General features: G+C 38.5%; 1 protein-coding gene across 1 annotated transcript in view; it reads left to right on the forward strand.

Moving 5' to 3' along the window:
* The window catches only part of PLCB1 (phospholipase C beta 1), a 625,151-nt gene extending 624,979 nt beyond the window's left edge, over positions 1–172 (forward strand). Inside the window, exon 32 of the mRNA XM_079944642.1 lies at positions 74–172. Within this exon, the coding sequence (XP_079800768.1) occupies positions 74–109 (36 nt within the window). The 3' untranslated portion in view covers positions 110–172. The remainder of the gene's footprint in view (positions 1–73) is intronic.
* The last annotated feature ends 20,709 nt before the right edge of the window (positions 173–20,881 follow it).

A 20,881-nucleotide genomic window follows, 5' to 3' on the forward strand; every position in this document is an offset into this window, starting at 1 on the left:
TTTAGTTGAAAAGGATTTCACTAGGTTTTGGGAAATACAAAATGAGCTGTTTTAATTCTTAAATTTTTTACAGGGGTCTTTGTTTTCAATGGAATCAAAGCAAACCTAGGACTTGCAAAATATTATGAAGCAGTTAGGACATCTTTATAATTGTTAAGCTGCCAACTGCAGGTAAACCATCCTAGCCAAAGCCACCGCCATCTCTCACCTGGATTTCTAAATAGCCTCCTAAGGGGTCTCCCTGCTTCCACGTGTGGACACTCACAATCAATTCTCAACGTGGCAGCCAGAGTCATCCTTTGAGAACATAAATCAGACCACTCCTCTCTTCAAGACCCTTCCATGGCTCCCATATTTTTCAGAATAAAAGTCCTCAAGGTCTGACATGATCTGACCCCACTCAGCTGCAGCCCCTCTTTATCTCCTTGTTGACATATTCTCTGCTCAGGCCATCCTGGGCTCCCTGCTGGGCCCCAATAAGCCAGGACAGTGCCACCTTGGGCTATTGCACAGACTCTTTCCTCTGCCCAAAATGTTCATTGCCCAAGTGTATGCTTGGGCAACTCTCTCCTGTCTTTCAAGTCTTTGCTCAAATCTGTCTTCTCAAAAAGGCCTTCCATGACCACTATTAAGTTTACACCACCCTCCACCACTCTCCCATCCCTGGCATCTCCTTTCCCTTTTATTCTGCTCTACTTTCTGGTGTTTATAGCATTTGTCACCTCTCATTAGGTCATTGAATTCTTTCTTAAGTGTGTCACTCAGCGTTGGTCCCTTCCCATTAGAATGTAAGCTCCATGATAGCAGGGGCTTTGACTGTTTTGTTCACTGGTGCTCTTGAGTTCTAAGCATCCAGGAGAAATTCCTGGTTCGTAGTTGGTGTTCAATACATATTTTTTGAATGAAACATGTCGAGGGCTAACAAAACTAATTTTGTGTGTTAAAAAATAGTTCTCTTTCTTGGAGAAAGAAAAGTAAAGCCATTAAGCTCAGACTCATCGGGCTGCATTGTTCAATTGCTGTCCACGACTCAGTGCAGTCTTTTCTCAGGTTTCTTGACAGTAGTGGGATTTTGTGGAGAATTTCTCAAAAGTAGTAGTTGTGATCATATTTAACATCTAATTCCTACAAAGGTAGAGAAGAACCAAAGAGAATTCAATTGCCAATTCCATTGCATTTGTGATGGGAAATGTTGGAGTAGATAAAGGAGCTTGAGGTTTTAAATCTCCATACTAAAAGGCATTCCAAGAGAACTCCCAGACAGATAATTTGAAACAGAAGATGACTCAGAAATCAGTTTCAATGTCACAAAAATGACAGCCTCCCTTTTTTTCCACACAGGGGGACGGTTCCTCCTCATTCTTGTCGGAAACTTGCCATGAGGATCCCTCTGTTTCCCCCAACTTTACTCCCCCCAACCCTCAAGCTCTCAAGTGATGACCAGTGAGACCGGTGTCCTTCCGGCCAGGTAGGACAGGATGGGAGGGGTCGCTTTTGAGAGAAGGGTGGCGTGTAGCCATCCGGTTTACAGGCATCGTGGACTTGCTCCTTTGTTCTTCACCCCCCCTTTCTTTACATTCCCATCTTTTTCCTGCTATAGTTCGGGTGGGTGATGCATCCCTCATCTTTACGTGTCTTCCTCAGGTATTTATTGCTTCATCATTGTTCTCTCTCCTCCTGACATAAATTCCATTCTTCCATATTTTCTTCTTCTTCGTTTGTCTTTTTGTTTCTCTCTTTGCTAAATTGGCTTCCCCTTTGACCTTGATCTTTCTCTCTTACACTCACACTATTATTTCCACTTTTGAAACATTTTTAAAATTCCTCCTTCTCACAGTACTGGTTTCCAATCATATTACCTTAAAATCCAATGGGATTAAATTAACCCTCAGGGAGTCTTCTTGACTCACTCCACTCAATTTACCACACCCCTCCTTTTAAAACTACAGTAAAAGTCATTGTATTCCTAAACGGTATTTTGAGTTAAGGGGATAGCTCAGGAGTTCCTGATTCTCTAGAATCAAGAGCTCTTGAAAATATCTAACCAATAAGGATGCTTGGGCCAAGGGCTGCTGGCTAGAGCAAATTGAAGCTTGAAAATTAAAGAGGACTTTAACTTGCTAGAGGAAATAATACATCATGAAATCTATTGGATTCCTTTGCTAATAAGAAAACTGGACTATGCCATTGCAATGGGTGTATATTTCAGGGAGAAAAGAGGCTTTATAGTGATTCTAAAAAAAAAAAAACTTCTATTCTGATATATGGAAAACAGGGTTGTAGTGAGATTTATAATGTTTTTGTCTTCAAGCACTTGTTGATTGTGAAGCAGTGCAGTTCAGAAACATGTTGAAGAATTAGTGAAAACAACAATTTTACTGAGAAAGAGGTGTAAGTTCTTTCTCATCCTTTATATCAATTGCCACATACAGTGATGCTCTAGCTCAATTATTTTCATTTTGAATGAAAAAATGAATTACCTGGAGATCCTATGAAAATACAGATTCTGCTTCAGGAGGTCTGGATGGCACCTGAGATTTGTATTTCTGACTCGCTCCCAGGGAATGTCCTGGATGCCACATCTCCAGGGACCACATTTGACTAGCAGGGATCTAGTATATTCCTTCCTCCTGGCTGGAGCACCTGGAAGGAAAAACTTTAAGCTGCCTTCATGGTGTTTTATTGTATTTTAATTTTTTTGCCTAATCAAGAGCCTGACCCTTTGATATCTTTTTATTTTGTACTATTGATTATTATACTAGAAAGAGAAGCAGAGAATGTCATTTGAGAGCTAAGCCACGCCCTTAGCTTTTAGCTATGAATTCTGTCCATGTCCTCCCAGCAGTGATGATCTCGTCCCTGTGGTGACCTTGTGATAAAACTCACATTGGAAGGTGGGGTGGAGGAGGGGCGAGTACTATCAATTTCCCCAGGAAGATGTCAGGGGGACCTTGAAGCTGTCTTCCTCATTGGGCTATCAATGTTTAGGCTACCTTTTAAGTCATCCATTATAAGCATCATCGGATTGTGTTTTGCTGCACTTGCTGTTCCTGTCCTGGTATTTTTGAGAGTTATTGTGAAACATTTAACAACCCAGGTAGAGTATTGAATTCTCTCAGAAGAGGTAAATGACAGTGGAGCTCAGACACATGACTTGGGTTTTGTCTTTCAAAAAAAATGCAATAGAGACGTAAAGGTTACATTTGGGTCACTGTACTCCATAAGGCTTGTGATGGCTGGTTCGCAACTTGTTTTCCGTTCAGAATGTCAACTGACCTTCCTACTTAGCAAAAAATTATTTTCAAAAGAGATAGATATTCCCACAATACCTGGACATTATAAAAAATTCTTTAGTCACATAGTTAGTTTGACCCCTTTAGCTTCCCACATATAAAAAGACAACATAAAAATAAACCAATTTCACATTTTCCATGGAAAAATAGGTCTCATTGCTAAAATAGAAAAAAAAAATTACACTATTTTATATTTGAAAAAGAACAAAATATTCTTCTTTTATAGCAGTGTACAGAAAGTATAGTTCATACCATATTTAATATTTCCCCAAATGTTCCTTCCACACCTTAAACATCTCCATTGATAGACTAAACCTGAAAACAAAATGAATGAATAAAAAGTAATTGTACATAAAGCCATCACACATTTGCCAGAAAAGAATGAGTTTTTACTATAAAATTGATCCCAAGAATACTCATCATATAAATACTTGAAATTTCACATTTTTTAATTTGTGAATGCAAACCTTCAGGGATAAAAATATATTCCTTGTTATCAACTAAAGATTAATAGATGAAGCTGAACAGCTTAGTCATACTTTTAACCCTGGTAACTTCTATTTTTTAATAAATACAAATTACTGTAGAGCAAGATTAAAAAAAAACATACAGGGATGTTTGCTCATTGTGCATATGTATTAACCTTTAGGTAAAGAGCTATAAAATGACCAATTAAAAAAAATAATGGTGGGCTTCCCTGGTGGCGCAGTGGTTGAGAGTCTGCCTGCTGATGCAGGGGACACGGGTTCGTGCCCCGGTCCGGGAGGATCCCACATGCCGTGGAGCGGCTGGGCCCGTGAGCCATGGCTGCTGAGCCTGCGCGTCCAGAGCCTGTGCTCTGCAGCGGGAGAAGCCACGACAGTGAGAGGCAAAAAAAAAAAGGTAATAAAAATAAATAAATAAATAAAATGACCAATTTCTAAAAATGCTATTGGTATAGCTTTGGAAAATCATAAATTTATGTCAAGTATTAAGTGCTTGCTTTATTCTATGCTGTATCTATTTCAATAGGGAGTACAAATGCATGAAAACCACAGTTCCTACAATCAGTAAAACAAATAAAGAGCAATTCAAGGCCATAGAAGGATATTAACATTTTTTTCCTGACATTTAAATAATAAGAATAAGAAGAACTAACATTTACTGAGCACTTACTATGTTGACAAGCACCTTCTAAGCACATTACATGTGTCGTCTTATTCTTGCCATTGTGCAGTTGAGGGAACTAAAGTTTTTAAAGGTTAATTACTTTACTAAAGTCATACAAGAAGTGCCAAACCTTGGAGACCCCATGTTTTGTATCCTTCAGTTTTCTCAGTAAATATCAGAAGCTATGATTTTGTGATCTAGTTGTCAGGGGTGTGAGATCACTTTCTCACATTTCGTGGGCAGGCAAGCAATAAGGGTCCACCGTCTGTGCCTCCGTACACTCATATGTAGAGTGGAGAGACTCCCAGCCTCTCTGTTGAAGGAGGCAGGTCTCTGAGTGGTGAGAAGGGGTAGACACCTGTCACATATAACAAAGCCTGTTTTGTTTGCTGGTGGGACACCCTGGCCTCCACAAGATCATGACCAAATCTTGCCAGGGATTTAGCCCCCAGACTGGTCACAGGAGCAAAGGAATTAACCATCATGGGCAGAATGTTCAAGTTTCTCAAAATCACTTGTTTTTAACAAACATCTGCGAGAAGAACATCTCTCAGGACTAGATGTTAGAAAACTTCCAGCCCAGTGAAAACAGACCTTACCTCCAGGAAGCCTGTACTTGAGAGGTGGGCAGCTGTTTTCTGTGTTCACCGCATCCAGCGGGAAAGCACTGCCAAGCAGAGGGGGGACTCTGAGGCGTGGTGGTGCCTGCATGGGTGGGTTCAAAGGATTTGACACAACCTTCTTCCCCACCTGCTGAACATGCACTGCTCCCCTGTGTGAAGCATCGGGATTGAGGTCAGACACCCTCACCTCCTCCCAACCTTGACTTGCCTTCTCCCCTCACATCTCTACTCACAGGCACCTAGCTTACGTGTACTGATGCTGAGCTCAACCAGAGACCCAGTGGGCTTGCTTCTATTGAGATCCCCTTCCCTCCACATTTTCTCTCCACATTCTCCCCTCTTAAATCCTTCTCCTCCCCCAGCTCTAGAACAGCATCCTTGTTAACTAACACCTACTTCTCCCACTTGAAAAGTCCTGTCCTGGATTATGAGAAAGAAGTTTGGGTCCACACTAGTTTCTGTGCCATGGTCTATTTGTATTTGTTAAGGGATTATTTTTATGGCTTTTGTTTTTTTCATTCAAAGAATATTTACTCAGCCCTACTATTTACCCTGAGGTTACTAGGAAATCCAAAGGAACATTAGGAAAAGCAATATCTCCTTTTAGATTGTATCTACGTCTCAGTTAAAGCACAGAAAGGGGCTTCTCTGGAGCATGTGACAGATGACCCTGTTCTCCTTTTGCTCTGGAGTTAGAGTGAGGAGAACTGCTTTGGACTAAATCGTGAAAGATTTAAGCAAGAAACAAAAGTTTCCGAGAGAGGTAGAATATCTAAATACCTAAAGGGATTCCCAAGGGTTATTCTATGTCTCTTTGAAGATCTTTAAATGTGGCAACAAAGAGGCTGTCTGCAAGCAGGGAGTTGTGTACCAACTGGGTGACCTTTTTATGATCTCCTTTAGTCCATGAAGAATACGGTTAATTAAACTCAGAAGTTTGCCACTAAAATAATAGGTATGAGATCCAGAGATTTCAAGGTGTTGGAGGACTCATTAAATAAGGTTGCATAAATATCATGCTGAAAGATTTAATGAGTCCATAGGGTCAGTTATAGAACAATGGAGCATAGATGACCTAGAAAAAATAAATTAGAATCGATATTGTGCTTCTGAGTTAACAACTATAGATTGTTATATGAACACCTGAGAGGGAAATTCTATAATTATATCTTAATTCTGCATGTTGGTTTTCTCATCCCAGGGAAAATGAAAATTGCTTAGTTTTCTTTTACTTGTCAGTTATAAAAATAAATTTTTATATATGTGTTCATTCCTGTGGTCTCTAGGAACCATGAATGCTTAAGTAGCTACAACTAGATAAATAGTGTTAATTTTTTCCTTTAAATCAACTAATATTTATTGAATGCTACTGCATAGCAGGCACTAGGCTGCATGCTGGGAAAACAAAAGGATGTAAAAAGATGCAACCTTACCAACCCCCCACCTCAAATTACAGTCTAGGGCAACACTGTCAATAGAACTTTCTGCAGTGATGGAAATGTTCCTTGTCCGAGAGTCCAATGCAGTAGCCACAGGTAGTTATTTAGTATTTGAAATGTGATTAGTGCAACTGAGGAATTGAATATTTAATTTCATTTAAATTTAAGTGTAACAGCGGTACGGCTAACATATGGGCAGCCCAGGAAGATAAGATGCTGAATCTAAATTTCTAATGTAATGTACCTTTCTACAAAGGATTTGTGTTGGGACCAAACACTATGATCATTATTATAATAGAGCTCTTTACAGGGGAGGAAGGGCTGACTCTTCTTGGGGAAACCAAGGAAAGCTTCCCAGAGCTGGTAACCTTTGACCTACAGGAGGAAGTGGAAGTTTATCCAGCAGAGGAGCAGGTAGGAAGGAATTCCTCATGACATTGTGACAAAGCCTGAGGTGCAAGGATCACATTACCGCTGTGGAATTGCATGTAATTTCATAATTCACATGTTGTATTAGTTAGTCTGTGCTGCCATCACAAAATATCTCCAACTGGGTGGCCTAAACAAGAGAAAATTATTTTCTCACAGTTGTGCAGTCTGAAGTCCAAGATCAAGGGGCCAGCAGGGTGGTTTCTGTGAGGCTTCTCGCTTCCTGGCAGGTGGTGCCTTCTTGTTGTGTCCTTACGTGGCCTTTGACCTGCAGTCATGCACAGAGAGGGAGAGAGAGAGACAGAAACTCTGGTGTATCTTCCTCTTTCTATAAGGACACCAGTTCTATCAGATTAGGGCCCTACCCTTATGACCTCATTTAACCTCCTTAAAGGTTCCATCTCCCAAAACAGTCACATAAAATGAGGCTTCAACATATGAATTTTGAGGGGACACAATTCAGTTCATAAAACATGTTTCAATAAGCAAATATCTTCTTTTCTGTTTTTCTTTTTTTACCCCGAGAAAAGGAGATATATACCTCACACTCAGCTCACACACATATATAGAAAACTATCACCTACTGATCTAGCATCCAATGATTTTAATCCTTGTTTTTTATTTGTCTATTAAAAGATAACATAGAGTTCTGGAAAATTAACAAGCAAAAAAACATCTAAAGCAAAGTGGCCACCTCTCAGAACTCGAATGTAATTAAATATTCCTTAAGCAAACAGTAATAATTTTCCTTTATTCTCTGAGGACATTGATGAGCTGGAGCTGGTCATACTAGCTCAGAGGAACTCATTTTTAAATTTTCCAGGAATTCTGTGAGCCAGTTGTTAAACACAGACACTATTGAAAAGTAAATTATATAGATTTACAATTAAACATATCATACGAAAAACAAAGGGATCTATAAGGGAAAAGAATCCATATAAAATGGAATCACTTTGCTGTACACTTGAAACTAACAGAACATTGTAAATCAACTATACTTCAATTTAAAAAAAAGAAAAAGAAAATAAAACAAAAAATAAAAACAAAGGTAACAAATATCCCAAACTCACCACTGCTAATTAATTAAGACATTTCACTATTGCCTGTGCCCTGGAGGTAAGTTACATCTGTGGTGCCTGTAGGGTCACTGCAATGGATTCCTACCACACACCTCTTCCTAACTCTTTGTTCAGGGTCCTCACATTGGTATCTTGAAATTGGCTACAGTGAGTATATTTACACCATGGAAATCAACAAATGCCACAAACCAGGCTCTTTTTTTTCCCTAGGAGAACAGCCTATTCAACATTCACCAGTACACCACTGGCACAAACCTTACTGTTTTATGGCATAGGTTTTTCCCAGAATTGTGCAGAGTTCCTTTTGCAAACATTATTACCCATCCTTTGTATACAAAACTTTCTACTGAAACATAATTTATTACCTTTTTTAAACTTTTTTTTTTTTTTTTTTTTGCTGTACGCGGGCCTCTCCCTGTTGTGGCCTCTCCCGTTGCAGAGCACAGGCTCCGGACGCGCAGGCTCAGCGGCCATGGCTCACGGGCCCAGCCGCTCCGCGGCATGTGGGATCTTCCCGGACCGGGGCACGAACCCATGTCCCCTGCATCGGCAGGCGGACTCTCAACCACTGTGCCACCAGGCAAGCCCCTAAACCGTTTTTTTCTAGGTTTCTTCCGCCAGAAAGATTCAGTGCTGCCTTGCTAACCTATGAACTCTCAAGCCCAGCATACATAAAATATTTCGGGGGTGGGCAACAGAAAAGTCTCCTCAAACCTAAGCCTTGACATAATTTTTCTAACCCATTCAGCAATGTCTTCCATCCGAAAATTGCCTCAGCTATAACATAATATCCCTCCCACTGCTAATACTACCCCACAGCGAATACTAAGCTAACACTTTACTTGTTCATTATAAAGAGGCCATTTTTTTCTTGCGGTACGCAGGCCTCTTACTGTTGTGACTGTTGTGGCCTCTCCCGTTGCGGAGCACAGGCTCCGGACGCGCAGGCTCAGCGGCCATGGCTCACGGGCCCAGCCGCTCCGCGGCATGTGGGATCTTCCCGGACCGGGGCACGAACCCCTGTTCCCGGCATCGGCAGACGGACTCTCAACCACTGTGCCACCAGGGAAGCCCATAAAGAGGCCATTTTTTTTCTCTGCTAAGTTTTAAGTAACAATAAATGAAATAGAATAGAAAATTGCTGGGGTAAATAACAGTTTTCAGATGAAGTTTTATTTTCTGTAGGAAACATTTCTCTCCAAGGTTGCTTTTATTCCAAGTAAAAAGTGGCACAGCCTTTGAAAATGAAATGCCAATTCTCATTCAATCTTTTATTAAAACTACAATTAAGCCACACCTGTGTTCTCTAAACTCTGCAGCCCAGGAAGTGAAAGTGACTTGTCTGAGGTCACAGAGGGACAGCACTCAGTGCCTGCCCACATCTTTCACTCCAGACTGACACCCGGTACCTCTTGCTTTCTGACTACAACCATGTTCATTTATGATTTCTTTTATCATCATCATATTGTATGAGGCTGTTATGAGGGTGATGAGAGAAGAAGATGTTCAAGCAAAAAAGATTAAGTGACTTGAAGTTTTCACCCATTCTCCAGGTGTAACTTACATGCACAAAAAATTGAGAATCATGAATCTAGGTTGAATTGAAGCATAGGATGGATAAAATCCTTGGCATAGAGAGGGAAAAAAGAAAGGATCCCAGGACTTAGTTCCAGATAACTCTTCATTTTAAGAAGTCTGGTAGAGGAAAAAAAAGCCTGAAAGGGACAGAAAAGGTACAACCTGTGAGTTGGGAGGGAAACCAAGAAGAATAAAAGGCGTTCCTATGAAGGCAATGAGACATAGTGCCTACACGACTCAGTAGACGCTACTTTAGTGACCACGTGTCCTTTGACTTTAGTGACCAGGAGGTTATTGGTGCCCTGGGTGTGAGTGAGGGGTCACGGGAAATGTGGGAGTGGAGCAAAACAAGAGTGGAATGAACAGGACGCAAGGAATAGGAGATAGCTTACCTACCACTCTTCTCGAAGCCTAGACTTGAAGAGAAGCAGGAATCTGAAATAGTAATGAGGGATGTCAGGAATTGGGGGAAAACCCATTTGAAGAGAGATGAATGAGTACTTCTAACCTATGGTCCAGTCTAGTTTATCATGAGATTACTAAATAACATGATTGCCAGGGAAGAATGGGGAAAAAGAGATTTCACCCATTTACTGGTTGGCGGGGTTGTGTTTTCCTCTGGTGAATCAGTATTCAGCAGAAGGACAATATCTTAATGAGTGTGCAACATCAATTATCCAGAACTATCAAGAACAATAAAGAGCTTCCCTACACACTGTTTAAAGGTTAGGTTGTTTTCTCTTGCTATTTAGTACATTGATTGTGATCTTCAGAGCTGGTCGAGAAGGGCACAGAGCCTGCATGACTGCCACACGAAAGCATCTATAGATCAAGAGACTTTCGCATTTACCATCCTGTAATTAGAATTCACTCCGCCTTGTGTAGCAGTGAAATTATTTTGCACATGATAAGCTGATATATTTTCTTTTCCTTTTAAGCTTCCTCCTTCCCTCTCTGCCATCCACCCCACCCCACCCCGCCCTGGTGGAGTCATGGCTCCAGGAGAGGCAAGGCTGGGACTCCCTTAAGGAGAAGACCCTCATTAGCAGGGCAGAAATCTTGCAAAAGTGAGATTTCAGGAGAGGAAAGGATTTCTCCAAATTTCTTTAGTTTCTTTTAACTCCAGGCCTGAAGGGCTAAGCCTTACTAAACACCCACCCTAGCACTCAGGATGTGACAAGAGGAAGAGGAGAGCCTGCCTTTTCCAACCCTAGGAATTGTGGGGAAAAGAAGGGAGAGAGGATAGAGCAGGAGGTAAGATTTGTATGTACCTCTCTGACTTCTACTCTCTGGGCCAAAATCTGGAAGATTCTGGACAGGGCTCACGGCTCCCATATCATGTGTGCCTTAGAAGGGACAGGAGCATTCCTGAGTGCCCCAGTGATGGGAAGCAGTGGTGGTGAGGGGGCCGGTGGAAGCCTAAGAACAAGACAGAGGTCCCGCCAGGTCCATTGGCCCAGACCATGGACTCAAGCAGTGGCTACCAATCAATCACCCCAAATGGCCAGTAGGCATTTGTCCATGGAGAATTTTAGAACAGCCCCTTCACAGCAGAGACCTGTGAGGATGTAAGGGAAGCCTGCCACCCTCTCTTCTCCCACTTTGAAGACACGGAGTTCTATAGAGACATAGCCACCATCTTGGGAAGCTAAAAATGGGAAGGACATCTTTGAAAGATTGCACTTTACCCAAAGAGACTGATTTATGTAAGAAACTTTTAAGACCAACCCTATAGGGAACTGGAATTTTTAAGCAACTCTAAGGAAATTGTCTATTTCCTTTAATAGTTAGAAACGCTAGGCCAGCTCCCCTCGCTGTCATTGGAAAGGCTAGGACAGTTCCCCTCGCTGTCATTGGAAAAGCAGCTCCTACACCTCCAGGGAGAGTGGTTTGGGGAAGTGTTTCCACTGTGACTTAAATGACAACCATTTCACGGGCAGGCAGCTCAGGGACTGCGGTGGGCAGTGCCAGCCACTCAGAGTCAATTGAAAGGGAATGGGTCGCCTGGGAGTTTTCTAACCTGATTGCAGGTTTCCTGGACACCGTGTCCTTTCCTGACCCAACACCTGCTGTGACACAGATGTTTGTAATGAGGTGAATAACAAACAGTTTTCTGGAGATTGGGTCACAGGGGAAGAAAAGGCACCCTTGCCCTGGTGGCGCCCACCTTTCCTTGTTCTCTCCTATCATTTTCTCTACCAAATTGAACTTTGATCAAATACTTCAGCAAGACTTTTAGTCAAAACCTTTAAATACACATTTTTAGAAGAAGATTTTTTGCTGTTTCAGGGCTGAAAATTATGCTCAGTTCTGCTGAGCTATAACCAGAAATTTGTTTTTTAATGTCCATTTCACATGTAAGAGCTCAGAATATCCTTCTGTTAAGAGCAGCTCTAAAATAAAATATTCCTAATAGACAGATTAATTAGACTGGCTCTTGACAGCCACTGCTCTGGTGTTATTTCAATGGGTTTATCCCACAGGTGTATCCATAGGTGAATGTGTGTCCCTGTGAGAGCACAGAGCCAGCGAAGCTTTCCGTGTGACCTGCCAGCCTCCTCTCCATGCTGACATGACCCCTAGAACTGAGGCTCAGCTGGGGCTTTCAGAAATAATCACTTCCTTTTCTTTAAACCTTGTGCCTAAATATATTGTTCAGTGTGTTGGCAGAGTTTATCATGATCATTTACATAACTACAATTCCTGCATATTTAAATCCTACTGGCAAACTAAAATGTGAAAAAGCTATTATGTGAGATTTTACAAGAGCCCAAGATGAAGCATAAAGACACCTAGGATGGTCCTCAACTGCACTGCACTGCTGTCATTGTGTTACCAGGATTCTGGCCTTCAGGAACATTCTATCTAAGGATTAAAGCTAATTTAGTTGGAAAACCTAGAGATTGCATATTGAGAACTGTTTTATCACGTTGATTTCTAATCTTGAAATTATAGTACTCACTTATCAAGGAGTAAAATAGAATATAGGTTTTGTTTTTAATTTTTTTTATCTCTTGAAACTGTAGGCAGTGAGTTTGAAAGTAGCTCTCCAATCCTTCATCTGTCCATTTGTCCATCCATCTATGATACATACTTGCATATATATATGTAAACATATTTTATATATATTTTAAAATATATATTTTATCTATATTGCACATATTTATATATATGTAAACATATTTAAAAGGCAGACTTACTCATTGTTTTGGTACATATCTCTAATCTAAACAAGCCTGTGTTGGTACTTAATAGTTTATTGTCAGTGAAATTGTATTACAATGCAATACAATAAGGGTATGAATGCCCCTAAATAGCCTCTTGCCCACTTTGAGCTTTGCACCATGTGCATTGCCTATCTCTTAAATTTGTTAATCCATTGAATTTTTTTTCAAAACACATGTAAATGTTATTACACACATCCTCTACTATGACACCAACAAACAGATCCTCAAATGAGCACACCTCCCTGTGGCTTGCTTCACAGCTATCACACTGGCTATCCAGGTATAATGTCCATTATTTTAAAAATCCACTCCCCTTTAATTTCAGATCACGTGCTTCCCTTCTCTGTTGTGCAGATGTCAGATAAATGTGATTTCTGCTGTATTGCATTGTTTGTTCCAGTCTTCTTTCCTCTGTGTTCCTTTCTTTATTCGTTTTCAGCTGCTATTAATTTATACACAGTTAAAGGGGGAGGGAAGCATATTAATTGAAAACTTGATTACATAACCTTGAGGATTTGCTTGCATGTCCAGGAATGGCATTTCCCCTGATTGATTTATCTGCCCTGACTTAATAGAGGATTTTTCCACTGGTCTGACAACATCATGTGTTCAGACTCTGGTGTCATGCTTTGTTATTCTCATTATTCACACAAAAATATGTTGATGGGCTGTGGACAAATTAAATTTATAATCATCCAAAGGTAGGATAACAGAGCTATTGCTAACCCTGGTGATCTTAAGGTACAAAATTTTAGAAAATTACATAAACAATAAAAATTGCAAGGGGTTTTGAAAGAAACTGACCTACACCTTCACTTAGCAGATGCAAAAAGAGGCCCAGAGAGGTCCACATGCAGGTGGACAACTGAAAACTTATGTAAGAAAAAAGAATTTTATTAGACACTGGATGAAATTTGAATATTAAAAGTCAAAAGTTTTCTTCTATAGCAGCAGTAATCTCTCCTATATATATAATATATATACATATAATAATGATGTAAAAATTAAAACCACAGAAACCATAAAATATAGAACATATATTTAAAAAAAATTATGTGAACTATGTATAGATATTCTTAAGGAGTCTTGTGGATTTCTTTGGGACAGATTCCTAGAAGTGATATTTAAGTGATTTCTCATAAAATGATAGTGAAAAAAAAAAAAAGACTCCAAGAATACAAAAGAGGAGATAACTGTGTTTAGAAGATCAATATAAAATTGGAAGATAGAAGGCAAATGGAAGGGAGGTAACTGATTTTGCAGAAGAAGGAAGGAGAAAGCTAAGTGCCCGGAGCACAGGATCCCAACAGAGAGAGGCACCAGAAAGAAAACTGAAGGAAGCAAATTATCAAAGAAATATGATAAGAAACATTTTTCACAACTGAAGGACATTAGTTACCAGATCAAAAACCTCAGCACCAAGAAGGGAAGAATCCACAGTAAGTTCCAAAGCTGGGAAGTTTTGGAACATCAGAAACAGAGGGAAACTTCTAAATGTTTCCATAAAGAAAACTACAGGTCACAAGTTGAAAGTCAGAATGGGGTCAAGCTTCTCTACAGAAACTTTGGAAAATTGAAGGGAGTGAAGCAATGTCTCTATTAAATGATTTAATGCAGAATTGTATATCTGGACTCTTAAGCAAGAGAGTAGAACTGAAAAACATGTGCAGACATGCAAAATAGAATACCACCTATATATTTTTCTAAAATGCAGAACAAACTCTATGTTTCTCTCTGTGTATATGCATAGATATGAATATGAAGAATAGAGAAGTTCTGGACATTTACACACCAAACTTTTAAACCGTGGGTAAACTTGATGAAGGGGCTGGGATTGGAAAGGTGGTCAAGGGGTACTATACAGCTTTCTATATTGTGTGTTTGCATGTGTTTCTTGAAATAATGTATCTCTATATTATCTGGGTGATCAAAAATATTCTGAATTTTAATGTAAAAGTCTCCATTACTGCTAAAAGTTAGTTCTAAATAGGAGATTGTTTGAAATTTTAAGCTTTTCTCTAACTGTTCATCTGGATCCACTTCTTTCAAGTGCCCTCTTTCTTTCTATTTCTAGCTTTAAAAAAGCCAATTTAGTCTAAAAGGAGCCATTATGGTTCCTGGATATCATTGCATCTCTGCTAATGAGCCCTTCAAACTTGATTGGTTTTTAGTAGAATTACTGTGATTCTGAAGTCACCTGTTTTCCTCAGCCATATAAAAACCTACATCCGTTGCTGATAGGATCTAAGATGTGAAAACATCAAAAAGCAAGCTGGAGAGACCTGAGTTTCCAATAAAAACAAATAAAGACTCTGTATAACTTTTAAAACATGTTTAAATGAGTCAAGCCATGGAAAAGAAATTAAGGAATGCTCAAAGGACAATTTCCAAGTGAAAGCAGGAACCCAGAGGGCAGTAAAGCTGTCTTTCAGCTTAAAAGTATCTGTCAAATTGACATTGAGCTTAGATTTTTCATGATGTGTGGATAGTGGGAAAACAGAAAGTGAAGTAAAGTGAGGAATCTATTAAGAGACCCACTACATAAACCTGGAACCACAAAGGGCCACACAACCTCAGAGCAGTCATGAATAAAAAAATAAACCCATCATCTCAAAGAACTGCAAGAAAATTGTTGATCTCAAAACTAGATGTTGAAGACAGGTAGAAAAAATTCTTCCTGCGAATTCATGGTTACAAGCTCTCCGTCATGTGGGCTTGAAGCCTGAATTCAATTCACACCACCTGACAAACTCAGAAGTTAGTGTAAATCTGTCTCATCCTGGAAATCCTCTGATCTCCTGGCATAATTAGTTTGTCTGTAAAGGAGTCTATCTTCAAATCATGCTTAAGCTATTACTACATTTAAAGTTCCGAGAAATGTCAGCTTATCAAAGCAATTACAATGAATATGAAGAAAGTCCATAAGTGAGAACCAGCAGAAACAAAATATAGTGTAAAAAGCCCTGTAAAAACTTAATATTCTGGAATTATGAGAAAAAGAATGTTAAACAAGTATTGATATTTTTAAGACTGACAATAAGAGTAAAGATTAATTGACTTAAAAATGATGTATATTTGAAAACAAACTGATTTCCTATAAATGAATATATGTTTAAAATTCAATGCATTATTCCAACAAAAGAGAGAGAAGTAGTAAATTTTTTAAAAAGGTCTATAATATTATCCAGAATATAGCAGAGTGTCAAAGAGATGGAAAATATGATAGAGAGATTAAAAGGCATGAAGGATAGAGTGAGAAGAGGTGAGCAAAAATAGGGCAGTAAAATATTTGAAATATTTGAAGAGGTTATGTTTCAGAATTGATGAAAGACACAAACTCATAGATTCAGGAATCCTAAGCAAGACACATTTTAAACAATTCTATATCTAAATACATCATATCAAAATTTCCGAAGACCAAGGAAAAAGCAAATATCTTAAAAGCAACTAAAGAGAAATTACTTTTAGAGAAATGACAATTAGATAGATAATTGGTTTCTCAGCAGTTAACAGTGGAAGCAAGAAGATAGTGGGATAATATCAACAATGTGCTGAAAGAAAATTTTTGCCAATCTAGAGTTTTATACCCAGAGAACGTATCACTTTAGAGTGAAAGCAATAAATGCATTTTCAGCCCTGCCCAGGATGACTGGATATGGTGGGGGGAGAGTATGGCAGAAAGGGCTGAGAGTTTGCCACAAGTAGACATTCACTAAAAGAAATAATAAATCTATATGCTAGTCAGAGGAATTAAATAAATACAACATACATCAAAATGTTCCATTTACAAATAACAGAAATTGTCAGCTCAGCTTGTTGGATTTTTTTTATTAAAAAAATGTTTTTTTATTTAGTTCCTTTGCTTAATAAGAACATGTCTGAAGAATAAGGGTTAGGAAAGAAAAGAAAAAAATATACCAGGCAAATACTAACTGAAAGAAACCTGCTTTAGCTATGTTCACATTAAATAAAATGGATTTTAAAGCAAAAGCAAAGAGGACTGCTATGTAATGATAAAATGTTCAATTCTCAAACAGAATATAAACTTATGTGCATGTGATAATGTACTCTTACAATGGTTAAAGCAAAAAATATTGACAGTATTGAATCTACCTCTCCTAGAAAATATTTATATTTCTCTCAGTAATCAATATTTCAAGCAGACCCCCCAAAATATCATCAAAGTATACAAGATTTGGGTAAGACAACACAATTAGAAACTTCACTAATGTTTGTGCATACATATGTATATGTGTGTGTACAACAAAATGAAAGCAAATACAAGGAAAACCTCATAATTAAAATATTCCTATTAGAGAAAGATGCCCCCTGTTATTCCCTTCTATCCAAGAAAAAGAAAAGAACGGTATGACATTTAAATAGTAAGTGAAGAAAAATATAATTTGCAAATGCTATGAATCTCTATTAGAAAGGATTTCCAGAAAAAGTATTTTAATTAATGAGTTTAGCAAATTTATTGACTAAAAAATCAATATACAGAAATCAGTTGCATTTCTATAAATAAGTAGTAGGCAGCTAGCATAACTTTAAAATTCACAATATTAGAGCAGATATACTATACCCACTAATAACTTTAGCAACATGTATTGAAGGTTATGGGAAAATATATAACATTTTATTGAAAAACATCAAAGACCTGTTATAATATGCTAAGGAATTAGAAGAGTAGATAGCATAAAAATGAGTTCTTCCAAATTGATCTATAGATTAAATGCAATGCCTTAAAAATCCCCTCAATATTTGTAGAATTTGACAAGGTGATTCCAAAATTTACATGGAGGATAAAAGGCCCAGAAATTGCTGAGACACTCCTGAAGCAGAACAGAGTGTAAAGACTTAACACACATAAAGAATCATTATGAAGATAAACAAGGTCCTACTGTATAGCACAGGGAACTATATTCAATACCCTGTGATAAACCATGATGGAAAAGAATATGATAAAGAATACACACAACACACATATCTGAATCCCTTTGCCGTATAGCAGAAATTAACACAACATTGTAAATCAACTATACTTCAATAAAATATTTTTTGAAAGAACCATTATGAAAATATAGTAATTAAGATATTGGTGGAATATTGGCAAATTGAACATTGGCACAAATAGATGGTCCATAAGCAAATGCACAGAGATGTGAAAACTCCACTTATGATAAAGTTGGCACTGGAAATCAGTGGAGAAAGTCAGGCTTTTTGAGAAATGCTGTCAGGACTATTGGTTATTGATATGGAAAAGAAACAAAATTGGATCCTTACCTTGCACCATACACAAAAGTCAAGTCCTGCTCTTGATTGCTCTTCCTGCTGTCAACCACCATCCCTCCAGATTTCCCTGTGGCTGGTTCCTTTTTCTTCAGTCCTCAGTTCAAATATCAACTTCATATAAGGACCTTCCCAGACTACAGAATAGACTAACCTCCTTTCTCTGTTTTCTTTTATTTGTGGCACCATTCACTCTGAGAATATCCTATTCATGTGGTTACTTGTTTATTGCCTGCCCCACTTCCACACAAGGGCCACATCCCTTTTATTATTGCCCTAAGTACTTGACATATAGTCAATTAAAAATAATGGAATGAATTAATATTTTTTGCCTAAATATTTGGGGGGAAAAACTAGCATTTATTTATTTTTTCTTTTTTATTAATTTTTATTGGATTATAGTTGATTTACAATATTGTATTAGTTTCTGCTGTACAGCAAAGTGAATAAGTTATATATATACATATATCCACTCTTTTTTAGATTCTTTTCCCTTTATAGGTCATTACAGAGTATTGAATAGAGTTCCCGGTGCTATACAGTAGGTTCTTATTGGTTATCTATTTTATATATAGTAGTGTGTATATGTCAACCCAATCTCCCATTTATCCCCCTTTCCCCCTTGGTAACCATAAGTTTGTTTTCTACATCTGTGACTCTATTTCTGTTTTGTAAATAAGTTCATGAGTACCATTTTTTTTAGATTCCACATACAAGTGATATCATATGATATTATCTTTCTCTGTATAATTTTTTTTTAATTTGGAAAACAATACATTTCAAAGAGCCATTTACTTCATTTATTCATTCAGCAAGTATTTATTGAGTGTCTACTATGTGTTAGGGCCTGTGCTAGATGCCAGCATGCAGAGTGAACAGTTAGGTAGCCAATAACCTCATACTGGGAATGGACGGGCCTCCAGCTGTTAGGTGCAGGGGCTTATGAAGGTTAAAGTAAAATCAAGAATGGAGTAATTTGGAGGCCAAGATACTGAAGAGCTAAGGGGAAGATTATGGGTATTTCTCTTCACTAGTTCTATAGTGACACCTAAGGACAGCATGAAGATTAAAGGATGAAAATATCAGAGGCAAGGAAAGCTTTAGGACACAAAGGCCATCATTACATCAATGCCAGTTTCCAGCAGAAAGCAAAAATAAGTGGCAACAAAGCACGAGTCGCTGGATCAGTTTCTGAAACAATGGTCCTACATCTCCCTAAACACTTCCTCATAATTGTCATTGAAACCCCCAGCTGGGAAAACCCTTCTGAATCCCAAGACTCATTAATGAAATAATGCTTCTACTTTTGGTCTGTAAGAAAGACCAAATGAAAGAAAAATGAGAAGTGAACTGGGGAGAACAGAGATGTCTCTATAATATTCCCTGATACAATGTTATATAAGCTTCCTAATCAATTAATATACACTTTACCCAGTTTTATATCATACTGAAATATTAATATTTGATTTGACATGTTTGTGGCCAGTTTTGAACAAGGCCATTTTGAACCAGTTATGTCTTGATGTGGGGCACATGCCCCAGTTTTATCTTTGTTTTTATGGGACTCTCTGATTCATTCATATTCTTTTGATTTATACCATTTCTAATAGAGAACATGTTCAAAGCAAGAAGGCTTTCTATGTAAGGGGTGAACTTATCCTCTACAATCTCTCTAAGATAGTTCAGAAAACCCTTGAGGAATTTGCACATTCTAACTACCATGGGACACTTCTGACCATGTTGTAAGGTCATCACAATTGTCTGCTAGTGACCTTTTGCTCCTTAGGTGCCTAAATGGGCAATCCTGGTTCTCAATGGCTTTTGTTACCACCGCACTAGGTTGGCAATGACACCTACCAACACGTCGCATCACCCATCCTTGGGGAATCAGTTTTGCATCTTACCTCCTTGCTTGTTAAAAACCGATGCGTTCAAGGGGCGTATATACACTACCAAATGTAAAATAGGTAGCTGGTGGGAAGCAGCCACATAGCACAGGGAGATCAGCTCCGTGCTTTGTGACCACCTAGAGTGGTGGGGTAGGGAGGGTGGGAGGGAGACGCAAGAGGGAGGAGATATGGGAATATATGTATATGTATAGCTGATTCACTTTGTTATAAAGCAGAAACAAACACACCATTGTAAAACAATTATACTCCAATAAAGACGTTAAAAAAAAACCAAAAAACTGATTCATTCAGCATTCAGACTGTTCATGCTGAGTATAAGATAACCAATAAATCAATCTGTATTTTTTAACTCAAAACCTCAATTCTTTCATTTAATATTAAACCACAGATTGTTGGACCTCTAAGTAGGTCACACATTGTGTTAAGTGATCCAGCTCCGTCCTCTGCCATCTGGCTACATGAATCAATGTCAGATGGATGCAAATATATCTCTGAGAGAGGACCTTGGGAAACATTGCTGATATACCAAGCACAGACCCCAGGACATTTACCTACTCCCAGAAGAATGATTTCAAGGTAAATCCAAAGACATCACAGCACAGGCTTAAATACTGGCCGCATGATTTCACTGTCTATTATTTTCATTTGATGCTAAGAGTCTGAATAAGCTCTATCTCTGTTTCATTTACCTTAATTTTATTGCATGCCCAGAAGTTCAAGGGAATTCAAGGACAGCAGGGAGTGAATAAGGAAGAGTGTGTGACAGAAACTACAAGTAGCCTCAAGGGCAAAAATAATAATAATAGTAATACTGAGACAATGAAGCTTGTATATCAAACTGGCTACTGGATTGTCACATAACCAC

Source organism: Stenella coeruleoalba (assembly GCF_951394435.1).
Source record: "Stenella coeruleoalba genome assembly, chromosome: 15".
Classification (NCBI taxonomy): domain Eukaryota; kingdom Metazoa; phylum Chordata; class Mammalia; order Artiodactyla; family Delphinidae; genus Stenella; species Stenella coeruleoalba.